Genomic DNA, 18,044 nt, shown 5'->3' with positions numbered 1-18,044 from the left:
TTTCCATTGTTTCCCTGTTTATTTGCCAATATGGCTAGGCCTTAAAGGCAAAGTGGTGTTTGTTTTGTTAGCTGCAACACTGAGCCACCAAGTAAGATGTTTGCCTCAGTTGAGACCACATGGTGAGGCCACCATGTACCTTTCCAGCTGATAGCGAGGGCTGAGGTCCCAGCCAACACTGGCCACCTGATGAATGAAGAAGACAGACACCTCCACGTGGTCCCAGCCATGGAACCACCCCCAGCTTTCAAGTCTTCCTAGCTGAGGCCCCTAGATATTGTGGAACAGAGATAAGCCGTCACCCAGGTAGCCTTCCAAATGTCTGACTCTCAGGATATAAAAAAATGGTAGTATGTTACGCCACGGGGTTTAGGATGGTTTGTTACACACTGGGCAGAAACTGGCACTGCGTATCCATTACTAGACAGTGAACGTGTCTGTGCTAACATACATACTAAGCATGGCATATACATCCTGATGGTCTCTCTACCCCTCCTGAAAAGATGGCTTCCATCTGCCTCAAAGATGACAGCTGCAAATCCCCTGCCTAAAGCCTCTGCTGAGAGATCATGTCTGCTCCCTTGTTGAATCCATTTCTTTTTTTTCTCCTTCAATTGAAGTGTGATTGCTTTACGATATTGTGTTAAGTTTCTGATATATAACATCGATCAGGTCTATGTGTGTGTATATATCTCGACCCTCTTGAGCCTTCCTCCCTCCCCCATGTTTTTCTAATTAACTCCTTTCTGTCCCACATAAAGCAGGAAGAAGCTGTGGCTGACATCATAATAGGCCTACAAAGTGTTTTTTTGCCAAGGGAAGCCCTTTGCCAGAACAGACCCCGGACTGTCCCCGCAGCAGTTGTGCTGGACAGGACCCACCAGGCTGGGAGCAGAACCGGTCTGTGTCCACCTCCAGCCACTTTTAATTAAGATTGTTCAACTACCTCACCTTCACCAGGAGGCAGGTAGTAAAGAGTAAATCATAAATAGGATTCACTATGTGGCAAACACTAATCCTCAAAAGAGTTTTGTGACACAGGCGCGATTATCATCTTTTTACAGACGAGGCAGCACATAGGTACCAAGGTTAAGGATCAGAGTAACCATGAATTAGTGGTGAATCTAAGGTATGGGCCCAGGCTCTAAACATTGGGCTGAGCTGCCTTTACTAGAGCAAACGTAAGTAGTTTTTTATCAATGTATTTTTCTAATAAGTCATGGTATATAAAATTCCTAAGGCATGAAATAATATATAGAAAAAAAAACCACCCAGGCAAAGGATTCATATTATTTTAACAATAAAAACAGTTTCCTTTTATCTTGCCCTTCTTATGCCACAATGGGAACCTGGGAGCTTGTTAGAAATGCAGAATGTATACACAGGTATACCTGTGGCTGATTGGTGTTGATGTATGGCAAAAGCCATCACAATATTGTGAAGTAATTATTCTCTAAAATAATTTTTAAAAAGAAATGCAGAATATGGGTTTCCCACCCCAGACCTGCTGACTCAGTCTACCTCCTCCCACGCCCAACCCCCACCAAGCTCCACCCCCTGGCAGGGTGGTGGTGGTGAAGGGGTTATATTGGTGGTATATTCAGTGAAGATCTGCTTGTCTTAACTTACACACCTGAGCACACAGAGGAGCCCCGCCAAGAACTGTTTCAGGGCTGGTTTGTAAAGTGAATTCACCAGTAAATGCTGAGAAGTAACATTTGGTTTCTTCAGAAATACCACTGTGTCCAGGACAGGCACACCCTCAAGTGGTAATAATTACCATTACCAATAATTACAAATAATAATAATTACCATTTATGTAGGTGCTTATTATGTGTCAAGTGTTGTTCAGTTTTTACCAGGTGTATCTTCAAAATAGCCTTAAGGAGGCCAGAATTCTCTAGGCCAGAATAATGGAGTGGGTAGCTGTTACCTTCTCCAGGGGATCTTCCCAACCCAGGGATCAAACCCAGATCTCCCAAATTGCAGGCGGATTCTTTATCAGCTGGGCCACAAGGGAAGCTTCTTAAGGAGGCAGGTGTGATTATTATCCCCATTTTACAAATGAGAAAACAGAGGCCAGAAATCTTAAATAATTTGTCTTAAGTCATACAGCCAGGTCATAAGGTAGTTCACTCACTTCTTGACTATTTCCTCACCCTTCCCTCCAGAGTTAATCATTACCTAACTTTAGTGTTTCTGGTATTGGTTTTTTATTTTTTTTTTAAAGAAAATAAGAAAATATATTTAACAAGACTAAATAAAGGAAATAAACTAATTCAAATGTAATGAAATCAGGTGCACATCTTTCTGCCAGTGAGGCTGTGGCTCAGTGTGGATGAGGTAAGACTACTTAAAGAGTCTGGAGGAAAAGCATAAATACGATTTTTCATGTTTTTTTTTTTTTTCTTTTATTAAGTAAAAGGAAAGGGGGTTCAGGTGTGTGATACAAAGGATCCAGTTTGATCAAATTCCACAAAACCTTTCCCCACCTTGATGAGAGCTGCTGCCTCCCTCACCCACAGGGGACATGCGGGGAACTCTGCCTCGGGGAGCTGGCTCACACTGTCTCGCACACACTCCACTCCTGCTCCGTCCCAAGGGGCAAGGGCAGAGGGCGTGCTGATTCTCTCAGAACTACTTGCACATAGAGACTTGGGCCAACTCTTCAGAGGAGTTTCTTACGACACATGATATTTTAAAAGATCTGAGCAGAAAGTAGGGCAGAGGACCATGTAAGCAGTGCGGTGTGGCAAACGGAATGCCCCGGTCTGCAAAGTCACGGCTTGGAACAGAATCCCATCAGGCGTTGTACGACGATGAGGACACGCTGCCGCCATGGCCTGTCCAGTTGGTGTGCAGGAACTGGCCCGGCTTGGCCAAGAGTTCGTAGGTGTGCGCCCCGAAGTAGTCCCGCTGGGCCTGGAGAACAAGGGACGGGCTGGTTAGGACAGAGGCAGGCACGGGACTCTGGGCACCACCCAGGTGCATGTTCACCACCCACCCTAAAGCTTACCTGGATGAGGTTGGCCGGCAGCATCTCGTGTCTGTACCCATCGTAGAAAGAGAGAGCAGTGGTGAAGCAGGGCATGGGAATGCCTGCCTGGACACCAGTACTGATGGCCCGCCGCCAGGAGTCCTGAGCCAGAAAAGCAAAGCCAGAAACTAGTAACTAGCTCTCGGAAAAGACAGACTTTCAGGCATGTGTGAAAAAGCAGACACCCTTCAGAGCAAAACCCACTGAGACAGAATTCCCATACCACCCAGCTCTGGGCTACACACCTGGCAGTTTTCCACAGCTGACTTAAAGAAGTCATCCAGCAATAGATTCTGAAGTCCTGGGTTCCGATCAAATGCATCTTTTATCTTTCCCAGGAATACACTGAAATAACCAAGAGAGAGGAAGTCAATGAATCTCAAGTAGCAGGCTGACAGCCTGGCAGAAAGGAGAGGAAGTTAACAGATACCCCAGCGAGCTACAAAGGCACCTGTCCTCCCAATCCCACCCCCAAAGCTTGCTGTACGGACCAGCAACACCGAAGCCCAGGTCGCGACAGGTCTGGGCAGACGGCACGACGGTGCACATGGAAGCAAGCACTTTAGACGGGGTGATGTGGACACTCACATAACTGACACACAGGAAGAAGGTGAGGCGTGATTCCTAAAGCTGCCTGGTTGCCAGCGAGGACTCCCTGTACAGCTCCAGGAAAGCCCTTCTGCGAGCGCCTGAGCCCCCGGTTCCCCCACCGCCACTCACCTCCTGATGATGCAGCCCCCCCTCCACATGAGGGCAATGCCGCCATAGTTGAGGGTCCAGCCAAATTCAGTGGCCGCCTGTCTTAGCAGCATGAAGCCCTGAGCGTAAGAGATGATCTTGGAAGCATAGAGGGCCTGAAGACGGACACCAAGACTCATCAGAACTGCAGTCAGCACACGGATGCCCTATCCTCCCTGCCCCCTCCCCATTCGCCCCAGCAGCACAGATCCTGCTGCCTCATCCCCACCCCCAGCAGTGCAAGGACTACAGTTTAGGACAGGCTGCAGATCCGATCAAAGGGCAAGGCTGGACTGTACCCCTCCATGTGGCCTCAGGATGCTCTCTGGCAGCAGCCCCCTCCCCTACCCCACCCCCACAGGGCCTGCACCCCACCTTTCGAATGTCCTCCAGGAATGATTTCTTATCTCCCTCAAAAGGGATACTCTGAGGCCCCTTCAGCTTTTTGCTGGCTTGGATCCTCTCGTCCTTCAGAGATGACAAGCATCTCGCAAAGACGGCTTCTCCTGCGTGGGGGGAGGGGGTAGATAATGTGTCACTAGTGTGCGCACACAGAACCCGAGGAGGAGTGCTCGAGCCAGAGTGGTGAGGGGAGCAGAAGTGGAGCACGACTTCAGTGTTACAAAGGGCTGAAAGCCTCAACCTTAGGCCCCCAGAGTTAAAACAAACTTTCCTAAGAAGCTCGAAACAGTTAATCTGAAAATTAGAAGTCCAAGTCAGTCTTCCACATAAATGTTGGTATTCAACCACAAAGACCACCATGAAATTCAAAGGGGGCGCTTTAAGGGGAAAAATGAAGCAGAAGAATCACTATTATTACTATAAAATCACTATTAAGAATTAACTCGGTGTTGGTCCAATGGTAAAATTTGTTCCAGCTGGGAGGACTTTAATTTTTAAATGCTCACCAATGACTCAATTTATTTTCTTTTAAGCACTAATACCCATAACTCTGAAACAACCAGTACATTGAGAAGAAACACAGACTTCACCCTTCATAAAATTCCATTTTCTAATTCTTACAGTTTAATTTTCGGTATATCCATGATCATCATTACAGTTTTAACAATTTTATTTCATTTGAGTAAAAAAATTTCAGTATAGTACTTTATCTTTTTGGTGAGGCAGGTGGCATAGAGGATCTTAGTTCCCTGACTGGGGATCAAACCCATGGTGCCTGCAGTGGAAGTGCACAGTCTTAACCACTGGACCTCCAGGGAATTCCCTCGGTATAGTATTTTAATATTAAGACCATTTGGTATCTTAAAAATCATCACTTATAAATATTCACCCAATTGACAATTTGCAAAATTAGAATAACTGACCATTTTTCCCAACAGACAAAATGAAGTAAAACCTTTAGGGACTAACAGGGGACCTCAGTTTTGAGGAAAGGATTCTGGCCATAGACTTAAGAGCGGGTGTCTCCCTGGCCCTGTCCGCCTCTCTGGGCTCTTGCACACACATGATGACTTAGCAGTCCTGGGTAGAGGCTTCGAAAGACAAAATGCACAAGAAGGCAAGTGTGGTGTAACCGCAGGGTTGCTGAAAGATTAGACAGAAGACTTGCTTCCCCATTAGTTCAGCAAGCAAGCATGGCACCTGGCCAGGGAGGAAGCTGCCTGCCATCCATAGGAAGGGACAAAGTCTCTGAAACGTCTGAGCAGGATTCTCTTGAGGGCTGTAATACTCATATATTTGAGTCAATGATGAACAACTGCTCTCAGTTACTGGTTCCATGATCCGCCCCCGCCCCCCGCCCCCAGGATGGTATTCAGATTAGCTAAATAGCAGCCCACTTCCTTCTCTGGAGAGCTGGACTAACTGCTTCCCTCCTCACCAGGCCTGCAACCACCCTGTTCACTGTGAACAGTGAAGCGTAATTAACCAGGAAACCAAAGCTGGGGAGATTAGGGAGGGAAAGGCAACCCGCGTCTGGAAGAGCCAACAGCGTTGGGGAGCCACTCTGCCAGGAGCAACAACCAACCTGTCATTAAACAGGCCAGGGCCCTCCTTCACTCTTCGTTTCAGTCTTGCCGGAATGTATCTATTTTATTCGTTTTTATTTGTTTTTTTGCCACAGAGAAAGGCATGCGGGATCTTAGCTCCCCCATCAGGGACTGAACCTGTGCACCCCTGTGGTGGAAGTCCCTATTTTATTCTTAAAGAACCATCATGCAGTTCTGTTAATCCTCTTAGTATTTTTATCTCTGCTGATTATTTCCTTCTCTCTACATCTTTTTGAGTTTGATGCTTAGCTCATTAAAATAAAAAAACAAGGGTGGGAAGGATATAAGACAACTTCAGGATAGCAGTACTCTTCTAAAAGGAGAAGGAACTTAGGAAAGGAAAGAAATATTAAAGGACTGGAAATGCATAAGTAATATTTTCTTAGATAACTGAGAAAAAACCTTAGCAAAATAGTAATAAATGTTGAGTACCTAAGATTTTATTATTGTGTGAACTGCTGTATGAAAAATTCCACTACAGTTACCTTTCCTATTAAAAAGACCTTGAGTCACTGACTGTAGTTAATTCACTAATGTTAAAATGATCCAGGGACTTCCCCAGCAGTCCAGTGATTAGGACTCAGCGATTTCACTGCATGGCCCCGGCTTCTGTCCCTGGTCAGGGAACTAAGATCCACAAGCTGAGCAGTGCAGCCAAAAAAAAAAAATAATAATAATCCTCAAAGTCAAACTGCAAAAGACAAGACAGTGATTCTGGAATTCATTTCAAAGCTCACATGACTGGCAGAAGGATTACAAAGAGATTCAAAGGCAGCTTCAGCTTCTCTCACACTGTAAATTTACGCAAATGCAGGAAGAACAGACTGCACCTGGAAAGCCGACTAGGGTTGAATAGGTGCTCGGAAAGAGCTGCTAACTCTCAGTGGCCGGGCTATACTAACACTCCAGAAGGACATCAGGATCAAAATCATGAGACAGAACAGTTCAGTCAAAAGCTAAGCGTTACCGATGAGGGTGACAGGCACGCCGTACTCCAGGGCAGAGATGGCGGTCCATTTCCCAGTGCCCTTCTGCCCCGCGCTGTCCCTGATCTTTGGCAGCAGGTGTTTGCCATCAGCATCTTGGAACTTGAGAATACTGGCTGTGATTTCAATCAGGAATGAGTCCAGCTCTGTCTTATTCCATTCCTCAAAGGCCTGTGTGCAAGACATGAAAGAAAACAATGTGAGAGAAACCAAGATTATACAGGAGACACTCCCTTAACGGACTCATCCTTCTCCCCTGTCAATACTGACGGATGCTCACAACCTGCTCAACACCTGAAGCTAACCGGCTCCTCTCCAGGACACCCGAACACTTCTCCCACCAGCTGAGTTTTATGTTGAGAGGCAGCTGCATCTGATTGCAGCCTGTTGATGCTGGTCTTCTGATCAGCAGACTGTGCTTCCCTGAGCTGGGTGTACCCTCACCTCGCATGGGTCTCCGTACAGTCACCTTTCTCCATCAGTCGATCCAGAGAGCGGCCTCATACATCCCTTTACTTTTCTTTACAATAATGATCATGAACTAGCTTTTTATAATCAGTCATTATTGTCTGTCTTCTCAAGATCCATGAGGGCAAGGACTTTGGTTTTTTCCACTAATATATTCCCAACATAGAAGAGTGCCTGGCATATAATACAGCACTCATATTATGTAAACAAATTAAATATGAACACACACAAAAAAGTAGTATTTCTAGGAAAACTAAGTCATTGTTTTTGAAAGAACAATAAAGAAAAATCAGTAAAACAAGGTAAATGGGGATGACACACATTTAAAAGTTAGGAGGGAAAAATTAAAAAAAATAAAAATTAGGAGGAAAAAAATGTAGAGAATCTGGAAGGATTCTGCACTGTGTGCCTTGCAAGTAAGCATCTTTTAATCATGTTCTACTGGAAATAATTGAAAGGATGAGCTCTAGATGAGAAGGCTGACTAGAATGCTTATCAGCATGGCCACACTTAAGAGGACCCAAGTCTCATAAAATGATGGGTGAATGAATTCTTGAACATACCTTCCTATATTTTTTCGGGGGACTGCACTGTAAAGCATGTGGGGTCTTAGTTCTCCAACCAGGGATGGAACCCATGTCCTCTGCAGTGGAAGCTCAGAATAGGGGACTTCATTGTTAGTCCAGTAGTTAAGACTTCCACTGGTCAGGGAACTAAGATCCCACCTGTTATGTGGCCAAAAAATAAATGTTTGCCTATTTAATGATGCTGAAGTATCCAAAGAGTACTAATACCTGCAGTTTACTTTGAAGTATACATTTCAAATATATATAAGAAATATATTTATATAAAACTAATAGAGGGATGGACAGATACTCAATAAAGCAAGTACTTAATATAGCAAAATGTTAATGGTATAGTCTAGGTTGTGTGTATGTAAGTGATCACTCATTCTTTCAGTTGTCTTATATGTTTGAACACTTTCATAATAAAATGTTGGGGGAGACACTTGTTTCCATCTCTAACTTTTTGATTAACTGTCAGCCAGTCCCACCTTGATCAGAAAAGCAGGCTTCTGCTGCTCCTCCCACGAGGGACCCTGCAGTTGAGTGACACTGGCCTGACACACCATCATGTGGGGGTGGTGATTACCATCAAGAGCCCCTGGCTGAGTGATCGGCTGTCAGATTTTATGATCCTATCACTGAGTCCAGCCAGGCCACCAGAATGACCAAGAGAAAAAGTATGAGCAAAGATTTATTGCTACCACCCATGGGGCTCCTGAGGTGGTGCTAGTGGTAAAAAAAATCCACCTGCCAATGCAGGGTCGGGAAGATCCCCTGGAGAAGGAAGTGGCAACCCACTCCAGTATTCCTGCCTGGAGAATCCCATGGACAGAGGAGCCTTGTGGGCTATAGAGTCCATGGGGTTACCAAGAGTCAGACACGACTGAGCATGCAGCACTCCCGCCCCGCCCAAGGCTCACCTTGGCCATCTCCTGGTGTCCCATGCCCAGGACGTCCTTCATCAGGTGGTAGGCCTCACAGATGAGCTGCATGTCCCCGTACTCTATGCCGTTGTGCACCATCTTCACAAAGTGTCCCGCACCCTCGTCCCCCACCTGTTAGAGCCACAAGCCAAGAGGCCTTCAGGGGTCCACAAAACACCAGAGGAGCCCGTGCCCAATTCTTTGGCCAGACTCCCTCCCCAGACAAAAAAATGAAGACGTATCTACAGTATTTTCAACCGCAAGGGGAAACGAGCTGGCCACCAGTTAAACCACTTGTACTTCAAACAATATAGAAAGGTTCTGTAGTTGTAATGGCTGCTGAGGGGTAAGGAGACCTCAGATGCAAGGTCTGGCCCTCAACCATGTAAGCCCAGAAATGTGTTCTCGCCAGGGTGCCAGAGTGGACAAGGTACTGATGTACAGTAAAGCCAGTAAGGTTACAAAACCACAATACCACTTTGTGAATTTATGATGAGAAATTTAACTTAGTGTATCTTAGTGGTGACCAGTGTTAGTCCAAGCGACACCCTCCTCTGTCCCTGTGGACAAGCCACATGGGAAGCCAGAGTACCTGAAAACTGGCTGAGGGCAAGGAGTCTGGACGAGGAGCGTGACGGGGCATCAGACTGCACCGTCAGGTGCTGCCATCTCCAGGCCAGGGACGTGCTGGGACATGCCTGCCCGTGGACGGTGCTGGCAGCCTAAGCGGTGTCCCCGCAGTCGCACAGCCGGGAGGAATGCTGTCCCAGGTCACCCTTACACAGACGCTTCCTCCACCCGCGTTACCACTGCTGACCTACCCCCTCCTGGTTCTGACACTTTCTTTGGCCGTTAAATAACATGGCTAATAACACCTTGCTTCACCCCTTCCTTCCTATAACTTCAGTACTGAACTAAGGGGTGCCCACTTTTAGTGTCTAGACCAGTTTTTTCAATAACCTAAGGGTAGGGCTTGGGGCTATGGAAAGTCAACCAGAGTTGACCAAGATACACAAGGAAGTACTGTTATTTTCTCCATGGTTATGTCCTAAATGTATCTAAAAAAAAGTTACTGCCACTGTACCTTCATTTTTACTGTAGCAATTTATTCAAGGAACAACCTCCCTTCCCAATCCTCCACACTTGTGAGGAAGTTACTCAGTCCTCTGAATCACAGCACCAGCCCCTCTTGACACAAGGAGTTCTGACTGACCTCAGTGACCACGGGTTAAAGTGTGAGGGCAGCTTAGTCACCAGGCCCTGTCAGGCCCGGGCATGGGGAGGACCCCTTATTCCCTGTGTCCTTGAGTCCTTGTTTCATCCCTATCTTTTATCTCATGTAAAAGAAAACATCATAAAAATGGTACGTAGAATAAAATTCCAGGAGATTAGGAGCTAATGCGATCTTGGAGGTCACCCAGCCCAACCCCCGTATTTGACAAATGAGAACACTGAACCCCATGGAAGACAGTGACTGAAGCCCAGGGGACCCAGTGACTGAAGCCCAAGGGACCCAGTGACTGAAGCCCATGGAAGACAGTGACTGAAGACCATGGGACACAGTGACTGAAGCCCAGGGGACCCCGTGACTGAAGCCCAGGGGACCCAGTGACTGAAGCCCAGGGGACTCAGTGACTGAAGCCCATGGAAGACAGTGACTGAAGCCCAAGGGACCCAGTGACTGAAGCCCATGGAAGACAGTGACTGAAGCCCAGGGGACCCAGTGACTGAAGCCCATGGAAGATAGTGACTGAAGCCCAGGGGACCCAATGACTGAAACCCAGGGGACCCCCTGACTGAAGCCCAGGGGACCCAGTGACTGAAGCCCATGGAAGACAGTGACTGAAGCCCAGGAGACCCAGTGACTGAAGCCCAGGGGACCCAGTGACTGAAGCCCACGGAAGACAGTGACTGAAGCCCACGGAACACAGTGACTGAAGCCCATGGAAGACAGTGACTGAGGCCCAGGGAACACAGTGACCGATGATCACGGAACACAGTGACTGAAGACCATGGAACACAGTAACTGAAGCCCAGAGGACACAGTGGCTGAAGCCCAGGGAACACAGTGACCACCTAATGTCACAGTTCTAGTTAGTGGGGAGCCAGTATGACAACTCATGTGTCCCCAGCCCAGCGCTCTTTTCATTGATGGGATGGACTGAAGCTGTAACAAGAGACAATGTATTTTATTCATAACACAAAATATAGGAAAGGGAAGTATTAGCCTTGGCCTCTGTCACATTCAGTGAGGGCAAAAAGCTGCAGCTTTTCTGTGCTAATCTAGCACAGAGTACCCATCCCAGGAGCAAACTACACATTTGATTCTGACATTCTTTTTTTTTTGGCTGTGCAGCTTATGGGATCTTAGTTCCCTAACCAGGGACTGAACCCAGGCCATGGCAGTGAGATCGTGAAGTCCTAACCACTGGACCGCCAGGGAATTCCCTTGGCATTCTTTCTTTAGCCATGAAGTAATGTGACTAAAAAATCTTAGTTCACCTTGTCTTTCCTGTTCCTTTTTTAAGGAGTCCATATTTTAGATTAATTGAGAAGGGTTGCTTTTAATATCAACCTCCAAAAAAAAAATCAACCTCCAGTTATGAATATTAAGATACAAGGAATGTACAATAGACACATTTTAGACACCAGCTATGCTAGTGACTTAAAAGATTGAGGTGCTCATGTGACAAAGCAAACCACCGGGCCTGCAGTGATCCTCTGCACACTCTGCCCGTGGTGCCAACCGGCTCAAGAGGGGCCCAGAACCTACCCAGTCACAGCAGGGTTCTCCCGTCCCCACTTTGGCGGCGATGCCTTGGAAGATGGCCTTGATGTGCGGCCTGCGGGAGGGAAGCGCGTGGTTCAGCTGCCAAGAACAGAAGGGCTGAGGGCTCCCTTAAGTTCTCAAGGACGGCCCCTCCCACCCAATTTTTCCTTTCTAATGGGAGGTGGAAATGCCCTTGAAAAAGTAATGAATAAGCTAAGTCCTCAAGGTAAGCCAGTTGGAGGCTGCGGACTATCTGGTTTGAGATAGGAGACAAAAAGCCTGGGCGGAAGGGTCAGCAAAGCCCCAAGAGTAACTTCTGTGCATCTCAGAAGACACTGCGATCCCTGCCGTTCCCACAGAGCCTTCTATTGTCTGGAATGATGTTATCACTGACGGCAGGATCCTGGACAGACAGAACCCGGAAGTGCTTCTAAGAGCTGCACTCCTTATCGTTCGGAGAAAAAGCAGCTGCTCTGCATTCCTTGCACGCCTCCTGTAACTCCTGACACCTCTTCCTTATGTTCTCACTACCAACTAATACAGGCTACTTCACAGAAGGGATTCGGTGAAGACACAAAACCTGAGAGCACTGGAAAGGATGAGGGGCCGAGGCAGCTCCACTGTAACCCTTCAGAGCTTCCCTGGACTCTGACTCACTTCTTCAGGTAAAAGTACCATTTCTGCTCCTGACGGGCCAGTCAGGAAAATGTATTCACGGGAACTGGAGCACTCATGAATGTCTGTATATAGCACTTTCGTGTGTATTGTCTGCAATTCTAACAGCCCCCACTGGGCAGTACCCAAGGTAAATTTTTTCAAGCTTTTGAGAAGCAGGAAGGCCTCTGCTTCTAGATTTTAACATACTGAAGAGAATCATTAGGGAAAGATTGAAGGCAGGAGGAGAAGAGGAACGACAGAGGATGAGATGGTTGGATGGCATCACCGACTCGATGGACATGAGCGAGCAAGCTCTGGGAGTTGGTGATGGACAAGGAAGCCTGGCATGCTGCAGTCCACAGGGTCCCAAAGAGTAGGAAATGACTGAGCGAATGAACTAACTAACTAGTCATTAGGGGAGTAATTAAAAGAATAATCTTCCCCAATAAACCCCTCATCTCTGGGGACTGGATTTGATCACTCCTTTTTTAATAAATTCTTTTTAACTTTTTTTTCTCCAAGCCTCAAAACATGTGGGATCTTAGTTCCCCAAACAGGGACTGAACCCATGCACCCTACAATAGAAGCTGAGTCTTAACCATAAGACCACCAGGGAAGTCCCCCAATCATGCCTTACTTTACTGCCTAGTATAAGTCTAGAATACTTGGAAACCAAACTCATTCAAAAAAGCACATTACCTGTCCATGTCTCCCTTAAAGGGATCCTTCCTTTTCTATTTCTTTCTCTTCTGCTCCATCTATTTTTCTTTATCTGGCTTTCTCTTTTCCTGCAGCCTCAGCAGTGGTGTTTCCCTCAGTCTAAGTTACATATAACTAATTACTTGCATCTTTTCATTTTAATCCTCTACCCAGCTTATCACCCCAACCCCTGTCTCATACAGCCCACCTGTTACATTATCACCAGACCACCTCCCTTCCGGCCGACTACCCGTCCCCTTACACACAGCACAGTGAGCAATGTGAAATTCGTTTCTTCCTTAGTTAAGTAAAAATTCTCTACCTGGTTTCCAGGGAACGGAAGAGGCCCCCTCTGATTGCCATTACTCAGTGATTAACTATATCTGAGCTGAAGAGGCAAATCCTACTCCTAAGTCCAGACAGTGCATTATCTGAGCTGCCTTCTTAAAGCCTCTGAACCCTTGAAGCCTACTTAGAACTTCCAATATTGGTACTGGAGGAGATAACAGAGAAAAAAAAAGGAAAAGAGAAACAGGCACACACATTACATCAAAGCAACAAAATGTATAGATAAAAGACTGTGTCCAGCGTCTCCCATGTCCATCACTCAGACTGCACAGAGGAGAGTGTGTGGCAGGGCTGACCTCCACCCACCGATCTCCAGGTCCAGGCTCCCTGTGCCCACGCAGGTGGTGCCTGTGGTACTCACCAGGCCTCCTTGTTCCCTCCTGGCATAAGCGACGGGCCATACCGGGCCCCGTCCTCTCCACCACTAACTCCGCTCCCCACAAACAAGATGCCCTTCTCCTTGAGGTCTCGACACCGTCTCTACAGGAAAGAAAAAGAATTTCATCATATTTCCTAAAATCAGTTTCTCCCACCATATGAGACAGGTATGGACACCCACATTTGACTTCAGTGACCCAAGAATCCAAGAATAACCTGGCCATTCAAGATACTTAATTCCCTCAGTTTGGGAACTTAAAAAAATCCATGGACGTTTAAGATAGCTACCCAAAGGGAGGGCTTCCCTTGTAGCTCAGTTGGTAAAGAATCTGCCTGCAATGCAGGAGACCCAGGCCTGATTCCTGGATTGGGAAGATCCCCTGGAGAAGGAACTGGCAACCAACTCCAGTATTCTTGCCCAGAGAATCCCTATGGACAGAGGACTGTAGCCTGGTAGACTACAGTCCATGGGGTTGCAGGAGTTGGACACGACTCAACCCAACAGGAAGTAATAAAGCCAAACATATATTCTCACCTTACAGACCGTGTACAATAAGACTCAATGATGAGGTGGTTTAATACAAGCATGACTTATGGCCATTTAGCACTTGGCTTGTACCGGGACTTTCCCAGCACATGAAACCATTAGAGCAGCGGTCCTCACCCACACTGCCCAATGATGTATCACGTATTGGTGGAGATAAAGGGAACATGAGCATAAATGCCCAGCTTGCCAAGTCTAAGGAGCAGTCATCCTTCTGAGTTACATGTGTGACTGGTGAGAACCTCATCCATCAGGTATGTCTTGACGGCCAGTCCCCAAAGAATCAACGCCACAGAAGGATGTCCACTCTTCCCTTACATGTGCAGTGCTGCTACTTTTTTCTAAAATGTTCCCAGAACCTGGAAGAACGTGGACTGAGGAACACTCACCATGGTATCCCTGTATTCAGAATTTCCTCCATCAATGATGATATCACCAACGTCTAGCAAAGGTACCTGTTAACCAGACACCAGCATTAAGGAAAAGAAATGAAAGACAAAAATGAACATACCTTGACCAGTTAGAACAAACAAGAATTTATCCCAAATAAACCCAGCCTGAAAGTGTGTGTGTGTGTGTGTTTGTGTGTATAAAGTTTAATTTTCAACAATCCTCTCTGAGGCTAGAGCTGAAAGTCAAAGTGTCAATCACTCAGTCATGTCTGACCCTTTTGCAAACCCTTGGACTGTAGCCCACCAGGCTCCTCTGTGCATGGAATTCTCCAGGCAAAAATACTGGAGCAGTTTGCCATTTCCTTCTCCGGGTGATCTTCCCAACCTAGAGAGAGAACCCGGGTCTTGCACCCTGCTGGCAGATTCTTTGCTGTCTGGCCACCAGGCCAGGGAAACCCTATTTGAAAGCTTAGGGCTAGCAAGCAAACCCAGTCAGAACTCTCCACAACTGAAATGATTCTTTTTAACTAAGATTTTTACAACAAACAAATCCTACTTGGAAAATTTTATATTTCCAACGGGTAACACCTGTCTGATTTATATTCCTAGATTGGATTAGTTTTAAAAGATCTATAAAATCTCTCCCTGCAACAGAGTGTGGGTCCAGTAAATATCTAATGGTTTGGTATATGAATAAATGATTTGATCATCACCATTTGAAGATGGCAGAAAAAGACCAGGCGTTGAACAAGAATATCTTCCTATGACTCACCAACTAAGCTGGCTTTATCATTCAATCTCCCCCCACAAGGGAGATTCATTATTCAACCTCCCCCCACAAGGCTCCAGTTTATATTACTTAATACTGTCCTGTGCTGAAGAGTGGACTTCCATGGTGGCTCAGATGGTAAAGAATCTGCCTCCAATGCAGGAGACCCAGGTTCGATCCCTAGGTCAGGAAGGCCCCCTGGAGAAGGGAATAGCTACCCATGTCAGTATTCTTGCCTGGAGAATTCCATGGACAGAGGAGCCTGGTGGGTTATAGTCCAGGGGTTCGCAAAGAGTCAGATACAACTGAGTGACTCTCTCTCTCACACACACACACTAAAGAGTACTCTGCAATTTTCCAGTTCATTCTGTCTGAACTAGTCCTGGGCAGCCTGACATCTTACTACACAAAAAATCTGGTGTCATTTATCACAACGTTCTTTTCTAGGTCATTTTTCTTTTTTAACAGAGGCATAGTGGAATCTTAACCACTGGACAGCTAGGGAAGTCCCAGAACTGTAAGTTTTTTTTGAACATCAAAGATAAGAGTTCACTGAAATTACTGATATCTCTATTCTGGTTGATAATGAAGTCTTATTGACATGTCTCTTGGTGGCCTCAGAATTTTATATACAAAGAATTATTACCACCCAAGGATATACTGTTTACTTAATTAGCGCCAATCAAGTTAAACACCACTGAGTCGTTAAAGCACCAGTCTTGTCAGAAGTGAGCACACTGCACCCAGAAACTGGAAAGGGACAAAAGTCCTAAACTAAAGAGCAGTGAAAGAGCTAAACGAAGTCCTGTCAGATAAGTGGCAGTTCAGGGAGAGCCGGCCTCACCAGTTTCTCAATGAAATCATCGACGGCCTGACCGGCCTTCACAAGCAGGATGATCCGCCGTGGCTTCTTCAGCTTGGACACCATTTCCTCCAAAGAGTGCGCGCCAAGCACCTTGGTGCCCTTCGCCTCATTAGCCAAGAAGTCATCAACTTTGGAGACTGTCCTATTAAAAGCACAGACCTAGAAAGGCAAGGGGCCTGATTAGGAGATCTAGGACACAGAAGACCTTCAGACTGAGGATCAAGGGACAATGGGTTTCTACACAGCCCAAGGTTTTGGGGAGGGAGGACCCTGATTCTAACTTTTCTCCACCCAAGTGCTGATGGATCACCGTCAAGTTAATTATAACAGGATAAAAAAGCAAAGGACTGGATATAAGCAAAGGTCAACTGCCCGTAACATATCGGGCCAGAGCCTGTCGCTATTTGGTTAGGACTTAAATCTGGGAACCAGCTAGTTCCAGACTGTTACCTTTTGTCACTGATAATCCTTGTATCTAAGCCAGTTCAGTACTCACATCTGAACTTTTCTCCAGATCCCATTAGGCAATAAAGTTAGAGATCTACACTTTCGGAAGGATTTCTTCTCCTCAGGAGAGGGGCAGGTTTACTCAAGGCCACAAACCTTACAGAATGGGCAGATCCGTTCAGCAGGACTCCTTTCTGAGAGGACTGTGAAGTCGGCCCTCCCACCCCCACATGTAAAGTGGGCCTTCTCTCTCTCGCAAAAATGTTAAGCAACAACAGAGCACACAGCAAGAGAACCACGATTCCAGGTTACAGGGGATCTTCCAAATCAGAACAGTCCCCCACACTCAGGCTAAGGCACGGAGGACCCCAAGGGAAGAGTGTGCCCCTCCCCACTTACCACAAAGCCATGGTCATTCATGTTCAAAATTAAGTTCTGGCCCATGACAGCCAGTCCAATGAGGGCAATGTCAGCTCTGAAAGAGGGGAAGAGGAACAAAGGAAACTGTGTCAGTTGCACCTAATTCATCACAACGCAGAGTTTTCCAGCTTTTGATACAATTAACAACTCGTTTTAACGTTCCTCTAGCCCACTCCTCCCTTTTGCACTTTATACCCCGGGGTTGCAGCCTTCAGGCCACCCCCCCTCTACCACTTCGCGGGTCCCCAAGTTCTCCTGGACCAACGACACATGCACGAGGAGGGGATTCAAGGCACGGAGTCTTTTCTGCGCTACGGCCGAGCTGGTGATGACGCGTCCGAGGCCTTCCGTCTCCGCAGCCGGGCCGTCCAGGGACCCGAGCTGCCCTCGGCCACGCCTGTCCCCTCCTCTCTCTCCTTTCCTAGGAACGGGATCCGCCCGCGTCGCCTCCAGGGGCAGAGGGGCTGGGTCCCAGGAAAGGCGAGGCCGCGGGGCTGACATGGGGTCCGGCGCTTCTCTGGAGGTCCCGGGCTCCGGGCGCCACGAGGCCGGGCTCTGGAGACCCCTGGGCTCTGGAGACGTCGGGGGCGGCTCCGGTGTCAGCGGCGGCCCCCGGAAAGTCCCCTAGCCACCCGCGGGATCACTCACTGGGCCATGGCGGCGACGGCGGCGACGGCAGAGCGGACTGGAGCAATCAGACTCGAAGTGCAGGGAGCGCACGGCCAGGAGGATCCGGGCTGAGTCCCGATCCAGCTCGCCCCGGGAGCCGCGGCTTTCCAGCGCTGGCCAATCGGAAGGACGGGGCGGAGTCTTGATGCCACGCCATTGGTCCGGCCCGGCGCCTGTTAGACCACCTGAGGAAAGTAGGCCCGCCCACTCCTAGGGCTGGTTCAGGAGAGCGCCGAGCACATCGATGACACCTCCTGCTCGCCCGCGGGGGTGTGGCTCGGGCGGTGGGCGCGGGTCCCGGGCAAAGGACACGTAGCGCCTGAGTTCTGCTCTGAGCCTCGGTCCGGAAGAGTGATGGC

General features: G+C 47.5%; 1 protein-coding gene and 1 long non-coding RNA gene across 2 annotated transcripts; one reads left to right on the top strand and one right to left on the bottom strand.

The window, feature by feature from the left end:
* Positions 1 to 727: 727 nt before the first annotated feature.
* LOC110135338 (uncharacterized) lies at positions 728 to 3,763 on the top strand. The gene is made up of 3 exons (XR_002313358.2): positions 728 to 967; positions 1,065 to 1,181; positions 3,376 to 3,763. It is a non-coding gene; the product is annotated as an uncharacterized lncRNA (long non-coding RNA).
* On the bottom strand, positions 2,386 to 17,781 carry PGD (phosphogluconate dehydrogenase). The gene is made up of 13 exons (XM_020890047.2): positions 17,665 to 17,781; positions 16,996 to 17,071; positions 16,129 to 16,308; positions 14,513 to 14,578; positions 13,563 to 13,681; positions 11,501 to 11,570; positions 8,725 to 8,859; positions 6,752 to 6,941; positions 4,151 to 4,281; positions 3,758 to 3,891; positions 3,283 to 3,382; positions 3,017 to 3,139; positions 2,386 to 2,922 (listed from the first exon to the last, which is right to left on the bottom strand). Exons 1-13 carry the CDS (start codon positions 17,670 to 17,672, stop codon positions 2,803 to 2,805), a joined length of 1,452 nt encoding a protein of 483 aa, XP_020745706.1. The 5' UTR covers positions 17,673 to 17,781; the 3' UTR covers positions 2,386 to 2,802.
* Positions 17,782 to 18,044: the final 263 nt, after the last annotated feature.

The sequence above is a fragment of the Odocoileus virginianus genome, chromosome 11 (assembly GCF_023699985.2).
Source record: "Odocoileus virginianus isolate 20LAN1187 ecotype Illinois chromosome 11, Ovbor_1.2, whole genome shotgun sequence".
Lineage (NCBI taxonomy): Eukaryota > Metazoa > Chordata > Mammalia > Artiodactyla > Cervidae > Odocoileus > Odocoileus virginianus.
The sequence above is the reverse complement of the archived record's forward strand: the minus strand, read 5'-3'. Positions and strand labels throughout refer to the sequence as shown.